Below are 25,154 nucleotides of genomic sequence, written 5' to 3'. Positions count from 1 at the left end.
GGATTCGCTGGTAGCTAGAAGTATGGTGGATGGGCATGGGTGGATGAGGTGTAGGGAGACTATTGTACTTTTCAGGTTATCAATGGAAACTGGTATGAAGCTGTCTAGAGAGTCTATCATAGAAACATAGAAGATGACGGCAGAAAAGGGCTATAGCCCATCAAGTCTGCCCACTCTGCTTACCCACCCCCTGTCTATGCCCTAATGACCCAATTTCCATATCTTGACCCTCGTAGGGATACCACATGGGTATCCCATTTATTCTTAAAGTCTGGCACGCTGTCTGCCTCGATCACCTGCACTGGAAGCTTGTTCCAATGATCAACCACTCTCTCTGTGAAGAAATACTTTCTGGTGTCGCCATGAAATTTTCCGCCCCTGAGTTTGAGCGGGTGCCCTCTTGTGGCCGAGGGTCCCTTGAGAAAGAAAATATCATCTTCCACTTCGACACGTCCCGTGAGGTACTTAAATGTTTCGATCATGTCTCCCCTCTCCCTACGTTCCTCAAGAGTGTAGAGCTGCAATTTGTTCAGTCTCTCTTCGTACGAGAGACCCTTGAGCCCCGAGATCATCCTGGTGGCCGTCCGTTGAACCGATTCAATTCTGCGCACATCTTTACTGTAATGTGGCCTCCAGAATTGCACACAGTACTCCAGATGAGGTCTCACCATGGCCCTGTACAACGGCATTATGGCTTCAGGCTTTCGGCTGACGAAACTTCTATTGATATAAACCAATATCTGCCTTGCCTTAGATGAAGCCTTCTCCACTTGATTGGAAGTTTTCATGTCTGCACTGATGATAGCTGCAACCCCACCCCCTTTTTTGGGGGGTAGGGAACATGCCAGTGCTTGGTAGCCTTGAGGGCATATTGCACCCAGGGTGGCCCCATCGTTGTCTTTTAGCCATGGTTCAGTCACTAGAAGGAGATCCCATCTGTTGTCTAACATGGCATCTAGAAGGATGAGGTCTTTGCCGTTAACAGATCTGGCGTTTACTAGAGCTGCTGTGATGGAGTTTGTTTTGGGTAGTTCTGTATTTATTGGGATTTTTATGAGGTTGGGGGTTCTGACTGTCATTTGCCTCGTGTGAGAGCGGTTTGTCAGGTCTCCATAGCATCCCTGGCCCGTGTTGACAGGGATGTGGAGAGCCATTAAGGGAAGTATAAATGTGATAGCTGAGATAGGGCTTGGTGTATTTGATTGGCAAGGGGTCTTGAGGGGTTCCGGCATGGTTTGGGCCTTGTCCTGCTTGGCCCGCACAAAAGGAACACGCCAAGGGCCTTTGCTTAGTAGCCCTTTAAGGCTGGAAAAGATGGCTGGCTCAAGGAAGAAAGGGCAGGGCTTCACGCCAAAGAAAGAAGTTTCCGATTGATCTGCTTGGTGCTGGTTCCGGGCAAGAAAAGGGCAGGGCTTCCCGCTGAACAAAAAGTTTCCGATGGGTCTGTTCTGCTCTGCTCGGTGCAGTGAGGGGAACAACTGGGGGTCTTTATCCTCTCCTTCCCAGTCTGGGTTCTCTCTCCCCTCCTTCTCTTCTCTCCCTTAGTGGTCCACACAGACCGGGCAAACACGAAGCATGGAAGGCTATGTACATTAATGCCCGCAGTTTAGGCAATAAAATTCTGGAATTAGAGACAGAAATGAGGAGCGCCGACCTAGATATGGTGGCAATATCTGAAACCTGGTTCTCGGATTCCCATGGATGGGATGTGGCTATATCAGGATATAATTTACTACGCCGAGACAGAGAAGGCAAAAACGGAGGAGGGGTAGCTCTATATATCAAGGAGGAAATCAAAGTTACCAGAATCACAGGTGTCAAGTATACAGGGGAGTCCTTCTGGGTGAACCTTGCCAGGGGAAGTGGCAAATGCCTGTATCTGGGCATCGTATACAGACCTCCCAAACAACAGGACAACATAGACAAAGAATCAAAGACATCGAGACCATCACTCTGCATGGAGACACTGTACTGTTAGGGGACTTCAACATGCCAGATGTAAACTGGAACAAACTTTCAGCTATGACCAGCAGCAGCAGAAGGCTACTAACCTCTATAGGGGAGCATGACTCAAACAAATGGTACTGGAGTCCACTAGGGATCAGGCAATTTTGGACCTGATACTCACCAATGGAGATAGTGTCACAGAGGTTTCTGTAGGTGATGCATTGGCCTCCAGCAACCACAACATGGTGTGGTTTCATATCAGGAAAGGAACCACTAGGTCGAATACATCAACAAAGGTCCTTAACTTTAAGGGCACTAACTTCGAGAGCATGGGAGATTTTGTTTATCTGTTGTCTCCTGCAAAACCAGGAGACAACAGATAATTTGGAGGTAATGTGGTCAGCTCTGAAATCTACCCTACAGGAAGCAACCAACCTCTATGTAAAAGATGAGAGTAAACGATGGAGAAATAACAAACCCCAGTGGTTTTCTGCGGAGATCTCGGAACTCGTAAAACAGAAGAAAAGAGCATTTGTATCCTACAAACAATCACAACGACTAAAAGTCAAAGAAGCCTATCTAGAGAAATCTAGAGCTGTCAAAACAGCGGTCAGAAATGGCAAACTTCGGATGGAAGAAAAGTTAGCCATGAATATTAAAAAAGGGGATAAATCCTTTTTCAGGTATGTTAATTATAGAAAGAGGAATACAGACGGGATAGTGCGCCTAAGGAAACCCGACGGTACCTGTGCAGAATTGGACTCTGATAAAGCCAAACTGCTAAACAAATACTTCTGCTCAGTCTTTACCTGTGAGGCGCCGGGATCCGGTCCACAGCTGCAAACAAGGGAGAGCTCAGAAGACCCATTCAGGAATTTTGAATTTACTATCAGCAGCATCTACCAAGAATTATCAAGGCTAAAAGTGAACAAAGCCATGGGACCAGATAAATTGCACCCCAGAGTGCTTAGGGAATTGAGAGATGTCCTGGCAGAACTGTTAGCTGCACTCTTCAATCTTTCCCTAAGCACGGGAAAAGTTCCATTAGACTGGAAAACAGCTAAATGCCTCATTAAATATCTCGGATTGAAGTACACTTTCTTTGTTCCAGACCATTTACGGACGTTTCTGGACTTAAAGAAGATCACCAAGGGTTAGATTTGGTCAATAAGTTTTTAGAGGAGAATACCCGTTAATGCCTATTTGTTATAATGATTTGCTTGTTTGTTATATAAGTCTTTATTTGCTTCGGGCCACCACATTGCATTTTAAGTTGGGGTCTAAGAAGAAGTTATGAATGTTTTTGTTTCATTAATATTATATTACCTTGTATTTTGTTTCCTTTCGCTTTGCCTAAACAAGCGTTGATGCTTGCTTTATACTTTAAAATAAAATAAATAATTAATTAATTAAAAAAAAAAAAAAAAAAAAAGACTGGAAAACAGCTAACGTCATTCCGCTTCACAAAAAGGGATGCAGGTCAGAGACTACAAATTACAGGCCAGTAAGACTTACATCAATTGTGTGTAAACTTATGGAAACGTTGATTAAACACAAATTAGATATGGTTCTGGACGATGAGAGGCTGAGGGATCCCCATCAGCATGGATTTACAAAGGGAAGGTCCTGCCAATCCAATCTAATCAGCTTCTTTGACTGGGTAACAAAAAAACTGGATAAGGGAAAGTCCCTGGATGTAGTGTATCTGGATTTCAGTAAGGCTTTTGATAGTGTCCCACACCGTAGATTATTTAACAAGATGGAACTTGGAGAAACATTAACTGCATGGGTTAAAGACTGGCTCAGTGGCAGACTTCAAAGGGTGGTGGTAAATGGCACTCCCTCCGAAACGTCGAACGTGTTCAGTGGAGTACCGCAGGGCTCGGTCCTGGGTCCAATCCTATTTAATATCTTCGTACGGGATCTACCTCAGGGACTTCAGGGTAAAATTGCATTATTTGCCGATGTTGCTAAATTATGTAATGTGGTAGGCAGAGGTAACGCACCCGACAGTATGACACAGGACCTACTTTTACTGGAGAAATGGTCTGCTATTTGGTATATGAGCTTTAATGCCAAGAAGTGTAAAGTTATGCATCTTGGTAGAGGAAACCCTTGCAGAACCTACACTCTGAACGGTGAGACCTTAACTAGAACTGTTACAGAACGGGACTTGGGAGTAATCATTAGTGAAGATATGAAGGCTGCCAATCAAGTGGAGAAAGCTTCATCCAAGGCTAGACAGATGCTGGGTTGCATCCGAAGAAGTTTCGTCAGCCGTAAGCCCGAAGTGGTGATGCTGCTTTACAGGTCAATGGTGAGACCACATCTGGAATACTGTGTTCAATTTTGGAGGCCACATTATCGAAAGGATGTGTTGAGAATGGAGTCGGTTCAGAGATTGACCACTAGGATGGTCTCTGGACTCAAGGATCTCCCATATGAAGAACGGCTAGGTAGGTTGCAGCTATACTCTCTCGAGGAACGCAGAGAGAGGGGAGACATGATAAAAACGTTTAAATATGTTACTGGCCATATGGAGATGGAAGAAAACATCTTTTTCCTTACAGGACCTATGGCGACAAGAGGGCATCCGCTAAAAATCAGGGGTAGGAGATTTCAGGGGACATTAGGAAGTATTTCTTCACCAAAAGGGTAGTTGATCTTTGGAATAATCTTCCAATCCAGGTAGTAGAGGCCAGCAACGTGCTCGATTTTAAGAATAAATGGGATAAACATGTGGGTTCACTTCAAGGAAGTTCTTAGGGGGGTGGGTTATTTGAGTGGGCAGATTTGTTTGGCCTTCGGCCCTTTTCTGCCGTCATACTCTATGTTTCTCCTACCTTTCTCTCCTCCTTCCCTGGTCTGCCATTTCTCTCTCATTCCCTCCCACTCCTGTAGTCCATCTCTCTCCTTTCCTTTCCCCCTTCTTGTGATCTGGTATCTCTCTCCTCTCCTTCCCTTCCTTCTTACTCCCTACCCTAGTCTGGAATCTCTCTCTCTCTCTTTTCCTTCTCTTCCCTTCCCTGGTAAGGCATCTCTCTCTCCTTCCTTCCTCCTCCAGTAGTCCATCTCTCTTCTTTCTTTTATCCCATCTTGTGGTCTGGTATCTCCTCTCCTTCTCTTCCCTCCTCCTCCTCCCTACCATGGTCTAGCATCTCTGTCCTCCTGTTCCCTTTCCCTTCCTCGAAGGTCTGGCATCTCTTTCTTTTTTTTCCTCCCCATCCCCACGGTCCAGCATAATAACCACCCCTCTTGTGATCCCCTGCGACCTCATAGAACGTAGAACATAGAAAGATGACGGCAGAAAAGGGCCATAGCCCATCAAGTCTGCCCACTCCCCTAAGTCTACTCTCCTAGAGATCTCGCGCCTAATGACCCAATACCTTGACTCAACTCTCGTAGGGATCCCACAAAGGCATCCCATTTATTCTTAAAATCTGGCACGCTGTTGGCCTCGATCACCTGTACTGGAAGCTCATTCCAATGATCAACCACTCTTTCGGTGAAGAAGTACTTCCTGGTGTCGCCATGAAATTTCCCGCCCCTGAGTTTGAGCGGATGGCCTCTTGTGGCCGAGGGTCCTTTGAGAAAGAAAATATCATCTTCCACCTTGACACGTCGGGTGACGTATTTAAATGTCTCAATCATGTTTCCCCTCTCCCTATGTTCTTCGAGAGTGTAGAGCTGCAATTTGTTCAGTCTCGCTTCGTACAAGAGACCCTTGAGCCCCGAGACCATCCTGGTGGCCATCTGTTGAACCGACTCGACTCTTAGCACATCTTTACGGTAATGTGGCCTCCAGAATTGCACACAATATTCCAGGTGAGGTCTCACTATGGTTCTGTACAATGGTATTATGACCTCAGGCTTCCGGCTGACGAAACTTCTACGGATACAACCCATCATCTGCCTTGCCTTAGATGAAGCTTTCTCCACTTGATTGGCAGTTTTCATGTCTGCACTGATGATTACTCCTAAATCTCCATGGGATCCCGTATGGCAGCAGCTCTTTCACTCTTCAGGCCTACAGTAACGTGAGTGAAGTAAACACGCTGCCTTCGCTGGACTGGAAGCTTTCCCTCTGTACTGTGTCATGCCTATGCGGGGACAGGAAGCAACAGCAGAGCGAAAACTTCTGGATTGACAAAAGCAGTGAGTTTACTTCCCTAAAGCTGCCGGCAGTCCAAATAGAGAAAAAACAACTGTAGTAATGAATCCGGGGGAGAGGTGGGGTAGGATAGGACCCCGGACTGTAGCGCAAGCCACCAAAAAGGTCTTCGCAGGCCTTGCAATGAAGACCCTTGTAGTAGAACATATATCTTAGAAACTGAGAATGAGAACTCTCTTAGTTTTTGTTGTGTTTGTGTTTTTTTACATCGATTTCTGTACCTTTATTGTCTGCTTAAAGAAATAAAATGCTATTAAACTAATCCAAGTAGGCAGTTAAATTTTTCAGAACCTGATGGCTGTGATATGCTTATTCTTTGGACTTTGCTTTTATGTTCCCAGTTATTTAATACAATCTTTAGCGGCCGCTATATTATTCTGCTGATGGGACTCTTCTCTGTTTATACTGGGCTCATCTACAATGACTGCTTTTCCAAAGCACTTAATTTATTTGGTTCATCATGGAGCGTCCGTCCTATGTTCAACCCTTCATTTGCAAACTGGACGTAAGTTCTCTTTAAAAATGTGGGCATAAGTGTAAATGTGGGCATAAATATTGGTGAGCCAGTACTGAGGCTTTATACAGCACCAGTGTGAACCTCCAGAGTTTAGAACAGTGTATCGTAAACTGCATGCCCCGGCAGATTCCAGGTATGCCCCGAGATGCTGGCAAGGAGGAGAGGTACCGGCTGATTGCAAGAAGCACGTCCTGTAGTCAGTCAACCAGCACCTGTGCCTCTCCTCCTCACTGGCGCCACTGCTCCTTCTCCTCATCTCTCCTGCTGCAGCACCCCCCATCAGCGGTAATAGCAGACTCAGGGCCGCAGCTGGAGGACATCTGCGTCATCTTGTTGACATTCGCTAGAGAATGACATGGGGAAAAAATTTGTCACCATTCCTTCCCCATCCCCGTGAACTCAGTTCACGTTCCTGCCCCATCCCCGTGAGCTCAGTCCCCGTCCCCGCTCCACAAGCTCGGTCCCTTTCCCCGCCCTGCAAACTGTCAGATCCCATCTGCATGAGCCTCAAATAGTTAGGATTTTATAATGAACTTATTTTATTAAAGTATAAAAAGAGATAACATTCTGTACAATTGTCATTTTATAAACACAAATAATACAGAGCAAGGATCAACAAAACCCCTGTCTCTCCTCCCTTTCACAAATATCCCCTCCACTATTGTGAAAACTGAACAAACCAAATTACTACAGAATGCTACAAAGAAAAATCAAGCTAACAGAATACTTTAGTCACACACGGCAGGGATAGTGAACAAGACTGCCCTGCGAACTTCTAAAAGCTAAGTTACTCAGAATTTCATATTCTGCTCTTTTCACTCAGAATTTCATATTCTGCTCTTTTCACTGTTTTTCAGCATTATATCTGCTTAATTTCTCTTCTCCTCCTCCCTGTTTCTTACTTAAAAAAACAAAAAAAATAAACCCTTCTCTTTCCTCTGTTAAATCTTATTTTCTCTTCATAGGAATAAGGGTAAGACTTATAGTCCCACTCAAACCAGGGATCACTGCTCATATATAGAGAACCAAATAATCAGGACTACTCAAATCAAGTCACTTCACAACCAATCAAGATGACCTTTATTCTATGCAATCACTGTGGTGCTTTAATTCTATTTGGAGGCTTAAGGCTTGCCCCATCTGTCTTCAACTTGCTAGTATTAAGGAGGAGCTCTGCAAACTTAAACAGGAATTGAATACAATTAAAGCAGCTTCCATCACTCCACAAAATCATATCAACTTACCACCTCTACCTCAAAGAATAAAACAGCCCAGGAATAAATGGGTCACAGAAGGCTCAGGAAGACTGCAACATGTAACACAGAAACATCCACCTTCACAAATATTACCTCTACAGAATTCCTTCGCTCCACTAGTGCACTGCGATACTCAAGAAAACAGAAGGGAGGTGGGACTGGAACTAACGAAGATAACTCAAGAGAAAAAGCGCACCCTAAGCACAAATAAAAAAGCCAAAAACAGAAAACTATTACTGTTGAGGGATTCCATCATCAGAGGCATTAACCTTGGAACACAAGGCGAGGAGACCAAAGTAGTGAAATGTTTTTCAGGATCCTCAGCTACCAGGAGTTCCAGGCAAATACTGACTATAATTAAGGAAGAAACTAAGGATTTTAACACTGATGTTGTTATCCATCTGGGAACAAATGACCTGGCCAACAACTCCACACTTGCAGCACAGAAAGCTTTTTGGGAGTTTGGTGAGGGCTGAAACCTTTTGTAAAGACTTTAGCTTTTTATGAAATACTGCCTGCATATGGAAAGGGAAAGAGTAAAAAACACAGAGGACTTTAATAGATGGCTCAAAGCCTGGTGTCATCAAGAAGGCTTTAGATACATAGGAGGATGGGGAAATCCATGGAAGGACAAGAAGCTATATTGCACTGATGGGCTACATATTACTACAGCAGGAAAAAGAAACCTTGTGGAAAAATTTAGACAATATGTTTCTAGGCATTTAAACTAGAAGGTGGGGGTGGTGTATGTATGAAGGACCATTATAGAGACCACCCCCCAGCAAAAGAAAAGATGTGATGGTAGTAAAGATTGCAACGTAAACAATATCAGCAACTCATTTCTTAGCATTGCAATTGAAAATGAAATGAAACAAAAATCTATACGAAAAAGGAGATTACCGCTGAAAAATAGCTGGAAAGCGATGACCACAAATGCTCGCAGTCTAAGCAACAAAGTTGATGATCTGCAAGCCCTGATGTTAGAGGCAGATCTAGATATTGTCGCTATCACAGAGACATGGTTCAGTGAATCACATGGATGGGATGCAAATATACCGGAATGCAAGGTACCTGGGGAGAGGAAAAAGCGATATGGATCGCTCTGAAAAGAGAAGATGGAACTTCTATCTACATGGGTGTAGTCTACAGACCTCCTACTCAATTGCAGCAAATTGATAAGGATCTGATTGTGGATATCCAAAAGTTTGGAAGGAAAGAGGAGGTGCTGCTGTTGGGAGATTTCAACCTGCCGGATGCGGACTGGAATGTTCCGTCTGCGGAATCGGAAAGAAGTAGGGAGATTGTGGATGCCTTTCAAGAGGGTCTGCTCAGACAAATGGTGACGGAACCCACGAGGGAAAAAGCAATATTGGATCTGGTCCTCACAACTGGAGAGAGTATTCTAATGTTGAGTGGGTGCTCACCTGGGAAGTAGCGATCATAATGCCACTATACAGAGCCATGGTGAGACCTCATCTGGAATACTGTGTGCAATTCTGGAGGCCACATTACCATAAAGACGTGCTCAGAGTCGAGTCGGTTCAGCGGATGGCCACTAGGACGATCTCGGGGCTCAAGGGTCTCTCGTACGAAGAGAGACTGCACAAACTGCAGCTCTACACTCTTGAGGAACGTAGGGAGAGGGGGGACATGATTGAGACATTTAAGTACATCACAGGACGTGTCGAGGTGGAAGATGACATTTTCTTTCCCAAAGGACCCTCGGCCACAAGAGGACATCCGCTCAAACTCAGAGGAGGGAAATTTAATGGCGACACCAGGAAGTACTTCTTCACGGAAAGAGTGATAGATCGCTGGAACAAGCTTCCGGTGCAAGTGGTTGAGGCCACCAGCGTACCTGACTTTAAGAATAAATGGGACACCTACGTAGGATCACTACGAAGATCAAGTTAGAGAATTGGGTCATTAGCACACAGACTAAATTGGGTGGGTCAGTAGAGTGGGCAGACTTGATGGGCTGTAGCCCTTTTCTGCCGTCATCTTTCTATGTTTCTATGTTTCTATCAAATGGTTTGGTTTGATATAATGGCTAAAGTGGAGAACGGCTGCACGATACTTAAAGTCCTAGATTTCAAACGTATGGACTTTAATGAAATGGGCGAGTACCTGAAGAAAGAGCTGTTAGGATGGGAGGACATAAGAGAAGTGGAAAGATAGTGGTCTAAGCTGAAAGGAGCGATAAAAATGGCTACGGACCTATATGTGAAGAAAATAAATAAAAACAGTGGCAGAGAAAATAAAGGTGAAAGAGTGGGCGTTCGTGAAAACCCCAAGAAGAGGAGTGCAAAAAGGACTATAGGATGAAACTGAAAGAAGCCAAAAGAGAGATACGTCTGGCGAAAGCACAGGCGGAAGAACAAATGGCTAAAAATGTAAAAAATGGAGACAAAATTTTTTTCAGATATATTAGTGAAAGGAGGAAGATGAAAAATGGAATTGCTAAACTAAACGATGCTGGGAACCGATATGTGGAGAGTGATGAGGAAAAAGCAAATGTGCTAAACAAATACTTCTGTTCTCTGTTCACAGAAGAAAATCCTGGAGAAGGACGGAGATTGTCTGGCAAAGTTACATGAGAAAATGGAGTAGATTCTGCGCCGTTCACAGAGGACAGTGTTTATGAGCAACTTGAAAACTGAAGGTGGACAAAGCAATGGGACTAGATGGGATCCATCCCACTCCAGGTGATAAAGGCCAGCAGCGTGACGGATTTTAAGAGAAAATGGGATACTCACGTGGGATCTTTAAGGGAGTAAATTCAGGGGAGGGGATACTTGGAATGGGCAGACTTGGTGGGCTATAGCCCTTTTCTGCTGCTTTTTTCTATGTTTCTATGATACTGAGGGAACTCAGATAGGTTTTGGCGGGTCCTATTAAAGACTTGTTCAACAAATCTCTGGAGACGGGAGTGGTTCCCGGGGATTGGAGGAGAGCAGATGTAGTCCCTATTCACAAAAGTGGTCACAGGGATGAAGCGGGAATCTACAGGTCAGTGAGCCTCACTTGGAAAAATAATGGAAGTGTTGCTGAAAGAAAGGATAGTGTACTTCCTTGAATCTAATGGGTTACAGGATCTGAGGCAACATGGCTTTACAAAAGGTAAATCGTCCCAAATAAACCTGATTTAATTTTTTGATTGGGTGACCGGAGAGCTGGATCGAGGACATATGTTAGATGTAATTTACTTAGATTTCAGCAAAGCCTTTGATACAGTTCCTCATAGGAGGCTGTTGAACAAACTTGAAGGGCTAAAGTTAGGACCCAAAGTGGTGAACTGGGTTAGAAACTGGCTGTCGGACAGATGCCAGAGAGTGGTGGTTAATGGAAGTCGCTCGGAGGAAGGAAAGGTGAGTAGTGGAGTCCCTCAGGGTTCGGTGCTGGGGCCGATCCTGTTCAATATGTTTGTGAGTGACATTGCTGAAGGGTTAGAAGGAAAAGTGTGCCTTTTTGCAGATGATACCAAGATTTATAACAGAGTAGACACTGAAGAGGGAGTGGAAAATATGAAAAAGGATCTGCAAAAGTTAGAGGAATGGTCTAATGCCTGGCAACTAAAATTCAATGCAAAGAAATGCATTTGGGGATTAATAATCGGAAGGAACCGTATATGCTGGGAGGTGAGAAGCTGATATGCACGGACGGGGAGAGGGACTTTGGGGTGATAATGTCTGAAAAAAACTGTGTGACAAGGTGGGGGCTGATGCCAGAAGGATGCTGGGCTGTATAAAGAGAGGCGTAGCCAGTAGAAGGAAGAAGGTGTTGATGCCCCTGTACAGGTCATTGGTGAGGCCCCATTTGGAGTATTGTGTTCAGTTTTGGAGACCGTATCTGGCGAAGGATGTAAGAAGGCTTGAAGCGGTCCAGAGGAGGGCGACTAAAATGATAGGAGGCTTGCACCAGAAGACGTTTGAGGAGAGACTGGAAGCCCTGAATATGTATACCCTAGAGCAGGGGTGTCCAATGTCGGTCCTCGAGGGCTGCAGTCCAGTCGGATTTTCAGGATTTCCCCAATGAATATACATGAGGTCTATTTGCATGCACTGCTTTCATTGTATGCTAATAGATCTCATGCATATTCATTGGGGAAATCCTGAAAACCCGACTGGATTGCGGCCCTCAAGGACTGACATTGGACACCCCTACCCTAGAGGAAAGGAGGGACAGGGGAGATATGATTCAGACGTTCAAATACTTGAAGGGTATTAACATAGAACTAAATCTTTTCTAGATAAAGGAAAATGGTAAAACCAGAGGACATAATTTTAGGTTGAGGGGTGGTAGATTCAAGAGCAATGTTAAGAAATTCTACTTTACGGAGAGGGTGGTGGATGCCTGGAATGCGCTCCCGAAAGAGGTGGTGGAAAGGAAAACGGTGGCTGAGTTCAAAGAAGCGTGGGATGAACACAGAGGATCTAGAATCAGAAAATAATATTAAATATTGAACTAAGGCAGGTACTGGGCAGACTTGCATTGTCTATGTGTCTGTATGGCCGTTTGGGGGAAGATGGGCTGGAGAGGGCTTCAATGGCTGGGAGGGTGTAGATGGGCTGGAGTAGGTATTGACGGAGACTTCAGCAGTTGGAACCCAAGCACGGTACCGGGCAGAGCTTTGGATTCTTGCCCAGAAATAGCTAAGAAGAAAAAATTTAAATTAAATCAGGTTTTGCAGACTGGATGGACCATTCGGGTCTTTATCTGCCGTCATCTACTATGTTACTATGGATTGCAACTAGGGCAACTGCCTCCAGGTCAGAGAGAGAGCCCTAAGCCAGCTGGAAGCTAAAGAAACACAGCCTGGGCTTTGTGGTTCCCAGTTATGTCTAATACCAGCTCTAGCAGGATACATATTTCAAATCTGAAATATTCTAATCACAAAATATAAAATAAATTTTTTTTTTCTACCTTATGTTGTTTGGTAATTTTTATTTTTCAAATCACATTGGTCTCAGGCTTTGGTTTTAGGTTCCTTCTGTCTTCATCGTGGCATGGCTGTCTCCTGAAGGTAAAATAGGCACAATAGGAGCTGGGGAGAAGATGCCGAATCTGACACAAGTGCAATTTTGTTTTTACCACAGGAGTAAGACTTTTCACCGCTCCCACAGGGCAGTAAAAGGTCTTGTCCCCATTCCCGCGGGCGGTGAAAGGTCTTGTCCCCATTTCTGCGGTAAACCAGTTGCAAATGTCTCCATTCCTGCGAATTTACTGCCGTGTCATTCTCTAACGTCCGCACATTTCAGGGTGCTCTCCAGCCACAGCCCCAAGATTAGTGTGCCACAGTTTAAATTTAAAAAGTTTGCGACACACTGGTTTAGAATCTATAACATTTTCAATCCAATATTAAGTGTTGCCTAAAAATTGCCCAGTGTGAAGGATCCATTCCCAAGGTCTTTTTTTTCTGTTACAAAATATCTGTGTTCAGTCATAAGTGTCTGCGTGTGCTGGAGAATGGATTGTGTTTTTTTGAGTGCTGTTTGCCAAATACACTTTCCAGTGCAATAGGTGAGACATTCTAGACCAGGGGTACCCACACTTTTTGGGCTTGCAAGCTACTTTTAAAATGACCGAATCAAAATGATCTACCAATAATAAAATGTAAAAACACAAACACTGTATGCAGAGAAAATATTAATTATTTATATATATATATATATTTTTTTTTTTTTTCAAAGAGGTCAAGGCAGATGACTTTATGCAATTTCACCTCAGTAACAACCATACAAAAATAGACAAATATACCCCCTCCCTTTTTACTAAACCACAATAGCAGTTTTTAGCGCAGGAAGCTGCGCTAAATGCCCTGCGCTGCTCTCGATGCTTATAGGCTTCCTGCATTAAAAATCGCTATTGCGGTTTAGTAAAAAGGGGGCCATAGTAGACAGCAAATATAAATTCTCAAAACGGACACATTTTGATCACTAAATTAAAAATAAAATCATTTTTCCTACCTTTGTTGTCTGGTGATTTCATGAGTCTCTGGTTGCACTTCCTTCTTCTGACTGTGCATCCTATATTTCTTCCCTTCATTCAGCCTCCTGTATGCTTCCTCTCCTCCAGACCTCATTCCCTCCCCCAACTTTTTCTTCCTCTCTCCCTGCCCCCCTCCCTTTCTTTCTTTCTGTCTTTCTCTCTCCATGTCCCCTTTCTTTCTTTCTGTCCCCTCTTTCTTTCTGTTTCCCTTATTTCTTTGTGTCTTCCTGCCCCCCTTTCTTTGTGTCTCCTTGGCTGCCCCCTTTCTCCCTGCCCTCCCCCAAGCCACCGCCACCGCAATCAGGGAACAGGCCTCCAAGCCACCGTCACTGAGCTCTGCTCTCCCTGCTTCCCAATGCCGTAAAGAGGATGCAGGAGTGCCGAGCCGAGCAGCTTTCTCCACCCTCTGTCATTTCTAACATCGGAGAGGAAGTTCTGGGCTAGCCAGGCAGCAATTGGCTGGCCCGGAACTTCCTCTCTGACATCAGAATTGACGTCAGGTGGGTAAGGCTGCTTGGCCCGGAACTTCCGTGTCCTCTTTATGGCATGGGAAGCAGGTAGAACGTGAAGGCAATGCGAGTCTATCGCGGAGCCCGGGATGGGCTCCGCGATCGACTCGCGTTGCCTTTGCTATCGACCTTTTAGACAATTCTAGACAATAGGGTTCTAGACAATAGGGTGCTCTGCAAAAGGAATCCACTTTGAATTTTTCACTCTGCCTCTTTAGTACTTCATTGCCCTCTACAATCTTTCCTTCTGCAAGCATGTCTGCAGCTGTGTGTGTGCTGATCTCTGCATTTTATTGTTTAAATTCAATGTAATGTCATCCCCTTTTCAGGTAATTTTGCGTTTGAAGCAATTTTGGAGCTCTTCCTACTTGAAAATTCACAGACCTGTTAGCTAGTTTGCATAGTGTTCCTTGGAACTCGGGGCCATCCCTGAAGTAGTCTCCCCTTCTGTTAAGCAGGGGTGAAGCATAGACTGTTAGGCATGCTTAGGGGGCTCAGCAGTGTTCCGCAGCATGTTGGCTGCGTTTTCACACCTCTGCTCGTCCTGGTGCATATCCAATGTTACACTGGGGTGGAGGCATAGTCAGTCAGTGGATTCTGACTGGTAGCCCAAAGATCAGCCATGTGAGAGTATTCCCAGCATTGTGGCAGTGAATTCTTCTACAGCTACTGAGAAAGAGCTGTGAGCAGGTGGTGTCCAGTGTATCAGGTTACAGTGAGTACAAGGAGCTGACAGCTTGTGAGAGATGATGGGTAAAGTTTAAAAAGTGGGGTTTTCTAAGTTTCTGCATGTCCCCCCTCCTGAAAAATCCTAACATTGCCATTTTTGGATTTTGGGAAGTGTGAAAAATATTGTGTTTTTGGTGCGAATTTGGTGTTGGCGGCCATCTTGGATTTTTAGCAATCTTTTTTTTCTTCTTCTTCAAAACTTTGATTTTTTTGCCTGGAAAACTGCTGGGATAAAGTCCTTAGGGTCTTCTCTTGTGAATTCATGCCAAGATTGCACAAATTTAGCGCTTTTAGAACATACTTGGCACAGCTGTGGGGGGGGGGCTATAGAGACCAGCTTAGCTTTCCCCCAAAGAAGCAGATGATCAGACACTCAGCCAGCCTAGCAAGGAGGCCTCCATTACTATCAGGGCTTGGCATGACTGGTTCTTCAGTCAGCCTGTCTGCGGACTCTCTGTAACGTAAGACACGCAATTTAAGTCATCTAAGGTTGACTTTATGCCCCAGGAGCCGGATACTTTCTCTAAAATCATGAGGTTTTGTAGTCTGAATTTTTTAAAAAAAGCGTGTTCTTCTCCTGAGCAGTCTCCTTTCCCCCCCATGATGTTTTTGGGTGGCATGGTACCTTCAGGCATATCCTTGCCTCCACCTTGATTCAGCTGTTGTTTTTCCTGCTTATGATCCAGGGGATCCAGATGCTGATCCTGACCTCTCTGATCCTTTGTATGACAGCTCTTCCCGGATCAGGGGATCCGAGCTTGTGTGCTGGATCCGCGGATCCTTTTGGGGATCCGGATCCTGGTGATGACCCTACTATCCTGTTCTTAATTAAGTTTGAGGCTCTCTGCCTTATCTTCCTGCTGAATCTTTGCAGTCTTTTTCCTTTTTCTTTCCTTTTCTATTTTGAATGGAGTTCTTTTCATAATTGTTTTGAATTATATATTGTAAACTGCTTTGATCCTTTTTGGTTATATACGTGGTATATAAAGTTTTTAATAAACATAAACTTAGTGACTCAGCCAGCTCCGTCCACTTCTTCTCCCTGGCTTTGTAGTGGATGCTCGCAATCTGCGACCTTTCCCTGGCATCCAGATATGAGTTTTATGGTCTCTGAGCAGTTTGATTCTCCAGAAGGTACTTTGAAGAGTATTAGAGCAATGACCCACTGGTGCAGGAGTGTCAGCTGCTTTTGGGGCAGCCCGAGGTGGATTCCTTGGTGAGATTCCGCTGCACAGAGGGATGGATGGGAGGGATAGAAAGAAGCTGTAGAGGGAAGGCTTGGCCTCGGCGGGGAAGGCTGCAAAACAGCCCATTCAGAGTGCTGCTGTGTTTTTGGAGGCCTTGGGAGCTGCTGCACAAGGGGATGGATGAGAGGCGAGGAAAGATGCTGCACATTGGGGGAGAAAGGAAAAAGGAAGAATTGTGGTGGAGGAGAGGTACATGAAAAAAAATAAAACATTCCCCGAAAATAAGCCCTATTGTGTTTTTTTTGAGCACTCTTATTTTCAGGGAAACACGGTAGGTGGGTGCCTCTAGGTGCTTGGATACTGACTGTAAAGGGCGCTAAACTAATTAGTGAAGTACTACAGAGGCAAAGTGAAAAATCCGGAGTGGATTCCTTCTGCAGAGCATGCGAGTATGGAGAAATAACCCTATTGTCTGGAATGTCTCACCTATCTATTGGAAAAGGGCTTACCAGGGTAAGTACATATCTTTTTATTGTATATGAATGTTAATGCCCTGCATTTAGCAATTCGCATACAAATAAATTTGTCAATCAGTTTTTCTATTGGGTGCTTGGTAATATAATTCAGTGAACATTTCCTTTAGATTAGTTACTGTTGCTTGTTCCTAGTTTTTTGTGCTTCAGTTTCTGTGAATCTATGTTGCTCACATCAGCATCTGCAAAGATAATTTTTTTTTTTTTTTTTTGCTAAACAGGGAGGATACGGTCCGCACAAATCTTTTACTCCAAGTGAATCCAGCTGTTCCTGGGGTGTTTGGGGGACCATATCCCTTTGGTATTGACCCAGTAAGAATTCATAATGTTCCTTTTATTATCAACTCAGTTATTGCCCTTACATACAGTATTTGCTAAGAAGAAAGTGCTTCTTTCTACTCAGTTGTTTATAGAACTGTTCTGTATTTATGTAGCAGCGTCTTTCATCTACTCATTCTGGTATGTCAAGGGGGTATTAGTATTGTGGTACTATTGTTTCCCCCCCCAAGTGCCAGGTATGCCTGGAAAATGATACAGTGTTACATAATTGATTGGGGTGGAGAAGAAATGGAGTTAAGGCTAGGTGTGCCTACATAAACATCAGAGCTCTAGACCCAAAGACAGAACACAAAAGAGACTGGATAAAAAAATGAAAATCTAGACTGCCTCTTCCTCACTGAAACCTGGCTAACCTCAGACTCGGACCCCAGGATAACGGAAGTTTGCCCGAAGGGACACAAGATAACAGTGGTCTGCAGGGTATAAAAAAAAAAGAGGAGGAGGTCTAGCCATCTTAGTCAGAAACTCCCTAAACTTAAACATACTAGACAAAACGGCCACCCCAAACATGGGTCTACTAGCCTGCCAACTTTCATATACCACACTAAAAGGATCCATAACCTGCATGCTCTGCTACATAACACCAGGGAATTGGAACATAGCAAGACCAGAATTCTAAGATTTTATATACCGAAATTCACTAACTGCAACTTACAACCTAATCCTAGGAGATCTAAACCTCCATCTCGAAGCAAGTAGAAAACCTACTATCTTACCTCGAAGCCTTAACCTACAAGATCTTAGACCCACAAACTACACATGAAAACCAACTAGACATTGCAGCCTACATGACCCAAAAGCTCATTCTACCAGAGATTCAAACCTCAAATGGAAAATGGTCCAGATCCATCTGTTCAGACCATTACACGTACACCTTCAATTTCAACTGAGCCAAAGGCAAAACCAAACCAGAATCCCAAAGCTTAACCTACAAATCACGTACATATATTGACTCCTCCAAATTCTGGAATAAAACAGATGCTACAATCCAAGAATGTGACCCCAAAGACTTCATCTCACAATGGTGCAATATAAGTACAACTACCCCAGACGAGCTAGTCCCAATACAAACAAAAACCAGCATCAGCAGATGATCAGACAAATGGTTCGACAATGAACTACTCCTATGCAAAAGACAATGCAGATGACTAGAAAGAAAATGGAGAAAAAGTAATCAAGAACACACAAGAGCAGCATGAAAAAACTAAAACAACAATGGCAATGTTATTTGCTAATTAAAGGAAAATATCTATTAACTGAACAGAGCATATGAAAAAAAAACAGCTTTAGTTTTCTTGCTAAAAATCTACCCTTTTTTTCTGACTAAACAGTGCTCTAATCAGCTCATTCTTGAAAGCAAAGAAAGCACATGAAAAAAATATATAGATCTCATACATAACTTCATTGCAAAAGCTTAAAAACAAGATACAGACCTTAGCATGGCTTCTACTTCATTGCAAATGGAGGTGTGCAGCTGCACAATGCTGACCTCATTGTGAGATCATCAAGGTTTAGACACACCCACTTACGCCATAATTAAAATATATGCTGGGATTTGAACCTATGACCTCTGGAAGATAGGAACAGGGCTTTTACCCATTGAGCAACAGCAGCTTCCAGTTCAGTTAATAGATATTTTCCTTTAATTAGCAAATAACATTGCCATTGTTGTTTTAGTTTTTTCATGCTGCTCTTGTGTGTTCTTGATTACTTTTTCTCCATTTTCTCCATTTTCTTTTCTCCAATGTCTTTCTTCCTCACATCTGTTATGATAGCTTAGGGATCTGCTAAGCTATGATCTTCTCAGGTATTTTCACCTTCATATGGCTAGGATCACTAAGCTCTCATGATAGGAACCCCCACAACTGAAAGGAAGTGGCTGTGGCTCAATGGGTAAAAGCCCTGTGCTCATCTTCCAGAGGTTGTGGGTTCAAATCCCAGCACATATTTTAATTGTGACATTCTACCTTGCAGATGGACCTTGATGATCTCACAATGAGGTCAGTATTGTGCAGCTGCACACCTCCATTTCCAATGAAGTAGAAGCCATGCTAAGGTCTGTATCTGTTTTTAAGCTATTGCAAATGAAATTATGTATGCAATATTTATATTTTTTCATGTGCTTTCCTTGCTTGCAGTAATAGGCTGATTGGAGCACTTTTTATTCAGAAAAAAGGGTAGCTTTTTGGCAAAAAACCTAAAGCTGTGGTTTTTTTTTCATATGCTCTGCTTCAGTTAATGGATGTTTTCCTCTAATTAGCAAATAAAATTGATGTTTGTCCACAAAAATGGAAGGTTTTGCATGCAACATATCTGTTTTGATGTGCCCTATTTATGTGGTGCCTTATTAAATGTATTTTGAGCTTAATAAAGCAAAAATAAAAACCCAGAAAACTATTTAGCAAATCGCATTAAGGATGTCCAAACTGTGCCTAAGTTCCATCCATAGAACTCACATCTATCTGAAGCCCAAACTACGCTCAAAAGTAGACCTCCTTTACATTGTCTATAGGACCTAGTCTTACAATTGCTATGCAACTTGCTAGCTGATTATATAGCACACTGGTTAAACCTACAGCCTTCTATCCTAATGTTGCTGGTTCAAATCCCAGTCACTTTCTCTGATGGAAGAGAAATAAATAAAAGCATTAAACAGATCCAACTCCCAGTATCACAGTTATAATGAAAAACACCATAAAATTGCCATTCTAATAATGTCATAATGATAAAATATTATAACTTTAAGGACATTGTTTGGATGTCTAACTCTCGCCTAAAACCCAATTCTCTAAACGATGTCTCAAAATTTGGATGTCTAAATAGTGCTGAGCGTCGCTGAGTGCGATTCTACAAAGGACGCCTTTCTTGGACATCCAAACTGTGCCTAACTTTAGACACGCTTTGCAGAATCAGGGCCTCAGTATACAGATTAAAGAATGAGGGTACTAGAGTATGTTTCAAGATCGCACAAAGGATGTATGACTGAACCATGTGTTTGGGGTTTAGAGAAGGCCAGTATGACCTCATGCCATTATGGAGTACACTGGGGAGTATGTGTAAGACCATAACCTCTAGCAAGTGTATGCAATTGATGCATGAAATAGTGTCCCTGAAAGATCTCCCACCCAAAAGCAGCCCGATCCACCCCTAATTATTCTTGATATCTCACAAGATCAAATCCCAAGATAAAATAGTTGGAGTTTAACATTCATGTCTTTTTTGTATTTTGATGCTTAAAATTCCTTTGAAACTAGCAATTTTAATTGTTGAATTTTTAACATTTAACAGATATGGAATATTGCTACCAACAAACTCACCTTTCTCAACTCCTTCAAAATGAAGATGTCTGTGATTCTGGGTGTCATACAGATGCTTTTTGGGGTATCCTTAAGTCTCTTTAACCACATGTGAGCACCTTTTTTATTGTTTTGCTTTACATGATTGGAACTGATATTTATTGTAAGTTCTTAAAGCACTGAGGGAATTCTAATACCTCAATAATTTAAGCCCACTGAGTTTAGGAGTTTCTAAAAATAAATTCCAGTGTAGTAGGTATATCATTCTAGACATGTGAGTTATCGCCCAATGGCTGCGAGCTATCTGCAGAATGAGTCCACTCCGGATTTTCTCTCTGACTCTTATCTACTTCACTGGAAGCTCTTCTGCCACCTGTAATTTTTCCCCTCTGCACATGAGCCTGAAGGAATGTTTCTGTTCTGCACTCCCCTTTTTCTTATTTACTTCAGTGTTTTTCAACCCTATGGGGGGGGGGGGGGATTTTCTTTGTGCTCGGAGCATTTTCTGCAGTTCTGCCTGCATAGAGAAGACGCAGACTCTGGTCTGCATCTAATAGGCCGTTCCCAGCTTACATTTGTTTCTTTGGAGCTTGGGACCATCCCCTCTTTTTCCTCACCTACTGTTTATCAGGGGTTTGAGCACAGGCTGTTATGCACCCTTAGGAGGCTCATTGGTGTCTCGTAGGGTGCCATCTACATTTTATGCTTCCACCCTTCCCTTAGCGCATCCATCGGTCCATTGGGGGTAGAGGTATGGACAGGCTCCATGCCTTGACTGGCAACCCAATGATCAGTGTTGAAGAGGCATTTCCAGCATGAGGCAGTGATTCTTTGATTCCTGCACATTTCCAGCACAGCTCACAGTGAGTAAGGCTGTCACAGCCTGTGAGGTGAATCAGGGGGAGGGGGATCTGAATTTCAAGGTTTCTGCATGTCCCCCGTTTCCCCCACCTGAAAAATCCTAAAATCGTTGTTTTTGAACTTTGCTGACTGTGAAAAATATTGTGATTTTGGCATGAATTTCTTAGCAGTGGCCATCTTGAATTTTAGTGACCAGAGGCCTTCTCAGAATTTATGACATACTGATGGAATGCCTTTCAGGATAGCTGTGCTTCCCCTGCGCAGTCCTGCTCCACCTCGGACTTCTCTCTCTGTGGTTTTGCCTCTTTAGACACGTCCTTTTCTCAGTCAACCGCTGTTCCTGAGTTAGCTGACCCTGATTTGGGTGGACCCCTTGTTTTCCAGGATGCTCTATGCATGGCGGGGGACTCGGGACAATATGCCAGATCTTCAGATCCCTGTAAGCTCTGCCTTAACTGCACAAGCCTCAAGCGCATATGATTTTAAAGTGTTTTAGGCTTGTGCAGATTTATTTATTCATTTATTTAGCCCATCCTCCCAAAGGAGCCCAGAATGGGTTACAGGAGTACATTCATAGTATGGGTAGGACAAACTTTTGTGAGAAATACAGACTTTACAACATTTATAGTATAGACAAGGGGGTTTAGGTTACAGCATTTACAGTAAAGAATAACATACAGACTTAAAATACAGACTTAGTAGGCATAGAGTGGATTGAATTGTAGCGTTTACAGTGTATGTATAACATGGAGGTAACATAGCGGGCAGGGACAGGAAAAGAACTTGCGGGGATGGGAAAATGAGTTCCCACGGGGAAAAGGAAAAATTTGCATCCGTGTCATTCTCTACTCAGAACCAAGGTTCCCTCCTTCATCCCAATCTACAATCTCTGCATTTAACAGCCTGGTACCTCTCAACAAGCATAGAAACAATTTTAATATCCCTATAATTTTTATCTCTCTACCATTTCAAGTGGACACGCTTTACCTCTTGGTGTAGTCACCACCAGTTGGACCCTAAAACTTCCTTATTTTTCTCGGTGTTAGACTACTTTTTGCACTTCTCCAACTCTGGGCTTAAAATTAGTTCACCTCAGTGCTATTAGCGCCTACCATGTTCCTTCCAATAATAATTCTCTGTTTTGAGTATTAAATGACCACATATTTATAAGGACAATAGCATTCTTTTGTCTACATGGAAAACCTTACAATTCATAAATAATTTAACATCTGCCGATACAACAGTCTACATGTCAGTCCCTGTGGTTGAATTCCAAGATTCAGATTAGCGGGTCTAAGATCCTCTGGAAACATTGGATTCAGGAAAAATTATGATCACCTTAATTTTCCTTTCTGGTGGGCAAATTTATGCTTATGCTATAGGTATGAAAAGATGAATGCTGATAATGTTAGGGCATAGTAATGCATTTAAATTGGTGTGAGGCCCCTTGAAGTCTTTTATCACTTCATCATAATTGTCTCTTATTTTTACTTTTAGTGAATTTCTATATACATCCAGGGTAGGGTGGGAGGTTGGGTGGGGAGGGTTATTTCTTTATTGAATTCTTTGTTTATATATATATATATATATACATAAGTAATAGTAGGGGGGTTTATTCTTTATGTAATTTTATTGATTGAAAATAAGTGCTTATTGTTATGGCTATTGGATGTATAGTGCTCTGCAATTTTTACTGATTTGAAAATTAATAAATATGAATTTAAAATAATAATTCTCTGGCTACTCATCCACTAATTTCCAGGTTTATAAAAGGACTCATGAATTCAAAACCTCCAATCAAATCTCCTCGAGTTGTTTGGGATCTCAATGTAGTCCTTACTGTAGCTTTGATGAAACCTCCATTTGAATCTCTTGCAACTACTCTTCTTAAGTACCTCACATGGAAAGTAGTTTTCTTAATTTGTATCACTTTAGCTCAACAAGTCAGTGAACTCCAAGCATTAGTCTGTGATCCACAATACATAGTTTTTCACCATGACAAAGTGGTTCTTTGAACTCATCATAAGTTTCTTCTGAAAGTAGTCATGAATTTTCATCTCGATCAATCCATTGTACTACCTATTTTCTTTACAAAGCTTCATTCTCACCCTGCTGAAACTGCACTTCAAACTTTGGACTGCAAATGTGCCTTGGCTTATTATTTGGAACATATTGAGCTACACAGATCTTCTCAAAAGTTCATCTCCTTTCACTCTCACAGATTGGGAGTACCTGTGACCAAACGGACCATTTCCTCGTGGTTAGTGGCCTACATCTCCTTTTGCTATGCTCAAACTGTGCTGCTGCTCAAGGAACGTGTTAGAACACACAAAGTCAGAGCGATGGCAGCATCAGTAGCCTTTTTATGTTCTACTCCCATTGAGGATATTTGTAAAGCAGCTACTTGGTCCTCAATTCACATATTTACATCCCACTACTGTCTGGAGTCTTAGGTTTGGCCAAGCAGTTCTATAGAATTTATTTTCTACTTAAAAGATTAACTCTCCTTCCATCTCTTTGTGATTAAGCTAGGGAGTCCCATGTGAGAATTTGCTGCCTGCTTGTCCTAAGATAAGGCATAACAGGTGTTATCCAGGGACAGCAGCAGATATTCTCACATCCGTCCCACCTCCCCTAGTTGGCTTCTTAGGTTGTTTATGGAACTGAGGTACCACAAGCCACTGTTGAGCAGAAAGGCACTTGTGCAGTCTTGAAGCTTCTTAAATCTTAAAGTGACAGTACAGTTTTAACACTCTTTATACCAGGCTCCGTGGATGACGTCACCCATGGATTCCTGCTGTCCTTGAATAACACCTGTTATAGTATGTAACTGCTTTCTGGTAGCTCCAAACTGGCCTTGCAGGCCGTAGTACGCTGATCTGAAGTGGCTTTGCAAAAGTCGCAGTCTTCTGTTGCGGACCCTTCCAGACTTCCTTTCTCAGGGTTCAGTCTGCATGGAGGGTACAGCATGGCTGCTGAGCGTGAAGCGTTAGCACGCAAAAGATATTCTGATGTAGTCATTTCTACTCTTCTGAAGTCTAAGAAGTCAACTACTATGTCTTCTTACACTAAGGCGTGGAAATTTTTTCAACATTGGTGCAACCAGGAAAGAATAGAGCCATATTCCTCTCCTGTTTCAGTGGTGCTGGCCTTTCTCAAGGTGGGCATTGAAAAGAACCTCACTGTGGTTTCCCTTTGGGTCTAAGTCACTGGGCTGTCTTGTTTCAGAGCCTGGGACTGTAGTACTTCGCTTGCGTCTCACTCTAACGTGGCCAGATTTCTGAAAGGTGTTATTTGCATTAGACCACCCACCAATCATCCGTTCCCTTCATGGGATCTTAACTTGGTTTTGTCTGGCCTTTCCAAGGCTCTGTTTGAGTCTCTGAAAGATGCTTCCCTCTTGGACCTGATACTGAAGGTAGTTTTTCTGGTCGCTATTTCCTCAGCGAGATGTTTCTCGAAGCTCCAGGTTCTATCTTGTAGAGAGCCTTTCCTGAGGATCTCAGAGACAGGGATCTCTCGCCACATGGTTTCTTTGTTTCTACTGAAGGTGGTGTCAGCCTTCCATATTAATCAGGAAGTGCATTTACCTGTTTTTCAGCCTATGGGTTCTAAGATGTAGGACTGCATTTTGTGGAAATTGGATGTCCACAGATTTCTTCTACATTATCTGGAGGTCACTAATGAGTCTTGTATCTCTGACCATCTTTTTGTGTTGACTCATTCTTCTAACCAACCATCCAACTACAGACCCATAGCCTCAATACCACTTTATGTCAAGCTAATGGAAGGCCTCATAGCCAAAGTCCCAAACTCATGCC

General features: G+C 43.1%; 1 protein-coding gene across 6 annotated transcripts in view; it reads left to right on the top strand.

The window, feature by feature from the left end:
• Positions 1-25,154, top strand: part of ATP6V0A1 (ATPase H+ transporting V0 subunit a1) — a 242,656-nt gene that overhangs the window by 132,274 nt on the left and 85,228 nt on the right. For all 6 annotated transcript variants that reach the window (XM_033919294.1, XM_033919299.1, XM_033919296.1 and 3 more), the window contains 3 exons: positions 6,460-6,623; positions 17,059-17,149; positions 20,465-20,583. In XM_033919294.1, the coding sequence (XP_033775185.1) occupies positions 6,460-6,623; positions 17,059-17,149; positions 20,465-20,583 (374 nt within the window). The remainder of the gene's footprint in view (positions 1-6,459; positions 6,624-17,058; positions 17,150-20,464; positions 20,584-25,154) is intronic.

Source organism: Geotrypetes seraphini, chromosome 13 (assembly GCF_902459505.1).
Source record: "Geotrypetes seraphini chromosome 13, aGeoSer1.1, whole genome shotgun sequence".
Classification (NCBI taxonomy): domain Eukaryota; kingdom Metazoa; phylum Chordata; class Amphibia; order Gymnophiona; family Dermophiidae; genus Geotrypetes; species Geotrypetes seraphini.
The sequence above is the reverse complement of the archived record's forward strand: the minus strand, read 5'-3'. Positions and strand labels throughout refer to the sequence as shown.